Source organism: Paramisgurnus dabryanus, chromosome 18 (genome assembly GCF_030506205.2).
Source record: "Paramisgurnus dabryanus chromosome 18, PD_genome_1.1, whole genome shotgun sequence".
NCBI classification, from domain to species: Eukaryota; Metazoa; Chordata; class Actinopteri; order Cypriniformes; family Cobitidae; genus Paramisgurnus; species Paramisgurnus dabryanus.
The window spans coordinates 20,324,777-20,331,777 of NC_133354.1; the positions used below are offsets into that span (position 1 = coordinate 20,324,777).

Consider the following 7,001-nt stretch of genomic DNA (forward strand, 5'->3'; position numbering starts at 1 on the left):
CTGTATGCATTTGTTTCTTATTAAGTACATATTAGGTAAATACACCTAATATAAAGTTTCATATTGATATCTGTAATAACATTTGGATAGAAGATCATTGTAATGCATTGTAGAGACCAAGAATAAGGCTAAAGCATTTCTAGTTGAAATTACACTGTTTTATACTAGTACATATTTCTGCGATTAAAGACAGCACTGATACCCATAACTCACATTTAAACTTGTGGATGCGATGTGGATTACTTAGGCTATATGAAGATTTATCATTGTAAAAAAAAACTTATCAAGAAGCAGTTTAACTAGTAAAAAATGAATTGTTAGTAAGATTCATCCTGTTAATTTATAATACTGTACTCCGATGCATTAAATGTACTTGCAAAAATGCAGTTATAATATCAATAATTATGTCTGTTATCTAAATCAGATGTATTATTATACCACAAACTTATTTTATTCGAGTCGTGACGTCATTGATAATTTCCATAATTCACTCTTTTGCTGGTAAAAAATACATTCCTGATATCAAGTATTACTGTAGTAAACTATATTAAAAATGTAATTGTTGATATCAAAACTTCCTACCTAGGAGTTATGAAGGGTCAAATCGTCCTGTCATAACAGATTTTCAATAATGTTTCTCTCAGTGAGTGTGATTTTGTCTGTCATAATGATTGACATCTTTATGCAAGCCTCTATAAGCCAATCACAAGTTACCGAGCACGCTCCCTAATTTGGCAGCGCTCTGATTGGCTGAACACTCTACAGTTGCAGAGCGCTGCTGTAGCAACGGAGCGCGCGCCTTGATTCGGCAGCGCTCTGATTGGCTGAAAGTTCTGTCGGCGTCGCGTGCTTCACGGCATCAAAGGCTTCGTGGTTTTAGCGTGAGACGTCAGAGTAACTTTGAAGTTCGGGCGTCCAGAGGCGAGTCGTGAGGAGGATGTCCACGAGCACGAGGGTTTCAGACGGAGACCGGACGATGGAGCAGCGCAAAGCTCAAGTGTCCAGCCATCCTTTCAGCGTGGAATCGCTTATATTGAACCACAAACCCAGTAAGGAGTTGGAAAGCAGGCGTGAGGATGTGTCAGGTCCATTTGCTAAGACTGAGATCAGGAATTGTGGTTCGGCTGGAATATCAAATCAATTTATTCAGACCTCACCCGTCAAATCGGAATCACCCGAGCCGGATGACTGTACATCATGGGTTATGAACTCCACATACTTGCAATCGCGTAAGTTAAGCAACTCTTACTTGATTTGTTGTAACTTAAGCAATGTTTAAGTAAAACATAATGCTGGTGGTCATAGGGGATGCACAACATTAAAGGATAAAAGCCATATGCAATATCGTACTCGCTTAATGCAAGACATACGATATTCAATACGATAATACTACGAGTTTGTAAACCATTTTGAACTTGATATTTGTCAGGACACACACAAGCACTTATTCGTGTGGGAGCCTGTTGCAAAAAACAACAACAACAACAACATCAAAAAACCGTTACTATAAAATCTTTGGAAGTATTAAAATTATTCAGTTATTGAAAACTATTTGGTTATGCATATTGCTATGCGTATTTGCTAGACTTCGAGCGTTTCGGTATATCGTGCAGCCCCACTGGTCATGCTCTATGATTTAATTATTAAAATTGTATACATTTTGATGCTTCCCTTAGTAAAAAAAAATATTAGTAAAATTATTATTAAAAAAAGATACTATATTTGTAAAACAAAGTCTGTCTATTTATTTTTAAACTATAGAAAAAAGTTTGTTTTGTTGTGTTTAGCAGGCCTAATGTGAGTCCCTTATGTAAACTATGAGTTTTAGTTTTTTTTTAACAATTATTTTATAAAGATCGTATGAGTAGCCTATTATATAGTTAAAAAAACATCCTAAAGCCCAAAATTGTGATAAATAAATATATGTATTCTTTAGGTGACAACATTTCTATATTTTTACATTTCCACAACTATGACGGATAACCATAGCTTTATTTTTATAAGAAAGAAAATAAATGAATATAAAGCTATGGTTATTGCTTTGTAATATAAAAAAAAAAATGAAAATACTAATCAAGTGAATCAATACTTATGAAAGTTGACCACTACAAATACAACCAAATTAATCATGGTTTTGCAATAGTAAGTAACCATTATTTAACTATGGGTTTTGAAATGTTAATCAGTAGGCCAAAACACATGGTTACTACACTTTTACTATAATAATGTAAATTTTTATAAAGGAGCGCAAATATATTAGATTGGCCTATATTCTATATTTAAAGTGTTTAATATGATCAAATCTTTTAAATGTATCCCATTGACTATATACATCCAAAATGTCATCATAATTATATATAATAAATGTATTAATAGTTATGTTTAGGTACCCTGAAGTTTTGATTTGGGTTTTAAATTGACTCCTCTTTGTACCACAGGCCAGGTAAGTCCCTGTCCTCTCCGCAAGCACAAGACGAACCGCAAACCCCGTACACCGTTTACCACTTCGCAGCTCCTGGCACTAGAACGAAAGTTTCGACAGAAGCAGTACCTGTCCATTGCAGAGCGGGCAGAATTCTCCAGCTCTCTCACGCTTACAGAAACCCAGGTGAAGATCTGGTTTCAGAACCGACGGGCCAAAGCCAAGCGTCTACAAGAAGCTGAACTGGAAAAGCTCAAGTTGACTGCTAAACCTACACTGCACCCTAATTTCAGCTTGCCTCTTCCTCTTGGGACCCAGATCCATTCGGCGGTCTCACTATATGGGCAGTCGTACCCTTTTCAAAGGCCTTTTTTGCCTGTTGCTCCAGTGGGGCTTTATGGAACACCTTTAGGGTACAGCATGTATCACCTTGCGTGACAGGAAGCACTATGAACAAACACAGATCGCTGGATGTGTACAGTAGAAAGACAATGTTTACAATGTTTGGGTGTCTAATTCCAAAACAACCAAAGCATCTAATCAGGACATTTTACCTCACTTTCTACTGACAGAGAGATCAAATTTTACCCTGTGGATGGATAATTATTTTGCCAATCTATCTTTTTTATTTGTATATTTGTGTCAAACATCATAATGTAATATATTGTAAAAAGAACTATTTTGTGTACAAAATATAGCTGTAATTAATGTTAGATGTTCTTTTTTTCTGTTTAAATGCATCTTGACAAGCTCATTACACATAGACGGGTGTCTTATCTGTTGCTTTGCTATAATGGACGGACAGTGTTTTTTAAGGTTGCAGATCTTAAAAGAAATTAAATGGCTAAGCAGTTGATTTATATATTAGATAAATACATTGCTTTATTGAGACAGAGATGTTTCTGAGTAACACAGAAGCAAGTTTGACAGTCAGTATGATATATGCGATGGTATCTTTATATGCATTTAGCCACATTTTTATATATTTATACTGTAATTATACTTCACTGAAATCCATTTTAAAGATGGTGACATGTACAGTTAATAGTTTAAAGATGCCTTTGACTTCTTTTAAATGGGAATAAATATTGCCTGTTTATTAAATTCATATTTTGCTTTTACGTTTGTGGAGGTATTTAGGCTTGTGTATTTTTAACAATCTCTTCTTCATGAAAGTTATAAAGTCTAAAATCGGAGATATAAGCACATTAAATAGTATATAGTGGGGTAATGCATTATATTTAAATTACATTTACATGTTTGTCAGATGCTTTTATCCAAAGTGACTTACAGTGAATTACAAGGTATACATTTTTGTATGTCTGTTTCATGGGTTCAAACCCAGGACCTCTTGCGCTGCTAATGCAATGCTCTACCATTACTATAGATGAGCATTACTTACAAATCTATAATCGATATATCAGTAGAGTAGGAAAATACAAATGGTATCACTACTGTATCAGCTTAAAAATGTAAAAGTTGAATACCCAACAGAGAGGCTATTAAATCTTTTGATTAAACTCGATAATACAACATTATAATTTTTGATAATGTTATAAAGGTAAAGTATTATTGATATTGATACTTTAGTTTTTCACTTTATCACATTGTCATGGCTTGTTCATTAAGTTGTGTTATATTTATGAGTTAAAGGGCACATTTTACTGCTTCCGTGTGACTTTGATACAATAAGGAAATAGTTTATGGTCGGCACTTTACTCACAAGCTTCCTTTAATCAAAACACGAGCCCAGCCATGTTAATGAAAGACAGAAGTGCTCAAGTGTTCACGGATGTGTTTTATAATGTCGACTTACGAGAACGCAGTGTTTGTGGGCAATTAGCCTGATCTTGTGTAAAGTCAGTATAAGATGCTTTGAAGTTGATGTCCTACAAAACTGTCAAGTTTCTCAGTACTTGTTAAAGTGAAAATGGACTAGTGTTAAATTATGTACCTTATTTTATTATCCCACATTTTATTCTCATTAACTGTTTAATTTAACCTTTATTTTGAGGTCACAGACTCAGAAAATATATTTCACATTCGAATAACAACTTGATACTTATTTCCTTCTAATCTTATTAAAGATTTTAACTTGATAACACCAGAAAAATATTATATTAGGGGAGATAAGGGACCCCGGGTATAAAATGACATAGGGGCGGTTTCCCGGACCAACCCTATATCACGAAATTATGTACCTATAGGCACGTATGGACCAGCGTGACAATGTCACGTTTTGCCGAGTTTGAGCGTGGGCATGTCACGCTTTTCTGTTTGTGTCACTGTCACGTTAATCAACTTTTGTGTCCTATTTTCAAACCATTGTCGCTTCGGTTTAGGGTTAGATTTGGTGCTTGCGTTAGTATGTCACTTTAAGTATTAGTTTATAAAAAAATACAAGACTTTTTTTTATATTTTCTAAAATTTAACCAATGTCACCTGATGTTGGGGTTAGAGATGGGTTTGGGTAGGGATGTCATTTTATGTTAATCTTACCCTTAACCGAAGCGACAACGGTGAGAAATTAGGACAAAAAAGTTGATTAACCAATACGTGACAGTGACACAAACAGAAAAGCGTGACATGCTCACGCTCAAATGCGGCAAATGTGACATTGTCACGCTGGTCCATACGTGCATATAGGTACATAATTTTGTGATACTGGGTTGCCCGGACAGGGACTAGTCCTAAACTTAAAAATTAATTTGTTTATCTTCAAAGTGCACACAAGTAATGTTCTTAGTAGGGCATGTTATTTAAAACCAGTTATATTTCCTAATTAAACGTAGGCCTAGTCCTGGTTTAAACTAATCCCTGTCCAGGAAGATGCCCCATAAAATGTAACCAAAAGAGCAACGCTGCTTATTATTGTTTAATAGTCTTCCAAGTACTAGAAATAATACCAGTTGAATTTTTGAAAAACACATACTTATTTTATGGTAAAACAGAGGCATATTTGCCTACACAGGAATTCAATTAGGTAAAAAAAACAAAGTATAAGATTTCAAAGGGAAAATTTTATTTTTATATACCTGATATGGGTTTTACAATTTATTTGGTTTCTGGTACCCTAAAATTAAAGACATAAAAAATCTTAAAAGAGGATGTGGTCAAGCATGGGGTGCAAATCAAACCTAAAAAGTTTCAGAAATAAACATATAAACAAAGTGTCCAAGAGGCGGACAATGTCCCAGATTAACTTAATTCACCATGTGTAATATGTCTGATCCACGATGATCTACTATTTGCACTTTTTTGAGGCTTTATCTGTTTGATTCAGACCTCTGGTGGTTACAGACAGAACAACACCAGATACACATCCGAATAATTGAGGGTGTGTACTTCCTCATGGTACAATACAGTACTCTTTTGTTTTGATGTCATGTGTTTTTTCTTTTATTTATAGTAAGTTGTATGGCCTGTAACAATTTTATCAATAAAGACTGTGCCTTTCTGCTGCATTGACAAAGCAGACCTACAGTCATTGATAAAGTAGCCTACTATTATTATCATTATTATTATTATTGTAGGACAAGCCTTATTTCCTCAAAATATTTGGCTATTTCAGTATAATGATACATGCATATCTTAAAATTCCATTCAGTTTTGACTTTCAAGTTATAGAAGCCACTTTATATTAGATACCTTCTGCATACTTACATAGGAAAAATGTACACGTACGTATGTGACATTGGACCATAAACAGTCATAAGGGTATTTTTTTTTTAGAAGAGATTTATACATTACTATCTGAAACTTCAAAATCAAAATTCTGAGAAATCAACTTTAAAGTTGTCCAAATAAAGTAGCAACACACATCACTAATGATAAATACATTTTAGATTTACAGTATGAAATTTACAAAATGTCTTCATGCAACATGATCTTTACTTAATATCATAATATTTTTTTATTTCAATTAAAAAGAATCGATAATTTTGACCCATACAATGTATTTTTTGCTATTGCTACAAATATACCGTGCTATTTATAATTTTGTTGTCCAGGGTCACATATATTTATGTGTTATTACATTGTATCTACTTGTACATTTAAAGTATTTGTACAGTATAGTTACACTATTGATCCTATTCAATCGACCAACATATATTAGACAATTAATAGATAATATTGTGTAAGTACACAATATTAACTCAGACCAGGCTGAGCGTTACAGTGGGACCAAATTATATATGCAAGATTTTACTGTATTAAAACTTTTATCATCCATTCATAGCTATGAAAATTGAAACCACTCCACAGTTAATAGCAGGATTGTCTCATATTCATTTCATTGATCTCCAGCCAAGAATGTCACTGCTGCGCAGGTGGACAGATGGTAACAGAGCATCATGTTGTGTATTCTGTTGGAGGAGACACAGAGAGATTGACCTCTTTATTCATTAACATTCCTTAGTGAGCCTTGCAACCACTGGTCCCAAACAGAGAAGCTGCTCCCATCTATATTTAATTCCCCATCTAACCCCAGCAGACATCTGGGAATCCTTAAAAAAACAAGCGACAAAAACTCTGTGTTTTTTCACCCCGGCCTGTCAATTGAATGTCTATTTTTGTC

At 34.2% G+C, this 7,001-nt stretch overlaps 1 protein-coding gene across 1 annotated transcript; it reads left to right on the forward strand.

Annotated features, from left to right (window-relative positions):
- Positions 1–844: 844 nt before the first annotated feature.
- On the forward strand, positions 845–3,530 carry msx2b (muscle segment homeobox 2b). Its single transcript, XM_065287814.1, has 2 exons — positions 845–1,229; positions 2,439–3,530. Exons 1-2 carry the CDS (start codon positions 938–940, stop codon positions 2,858–2,860), a joined length of 714 nt encoding a protein of 237 aa, XP_065143886.1. The 5' UTR covers positions 845–937; the 3' UTR covers positions 2,861–3,530.
- Positions 3,531–7,001: the final 3,471 nt, after the last annotated feature.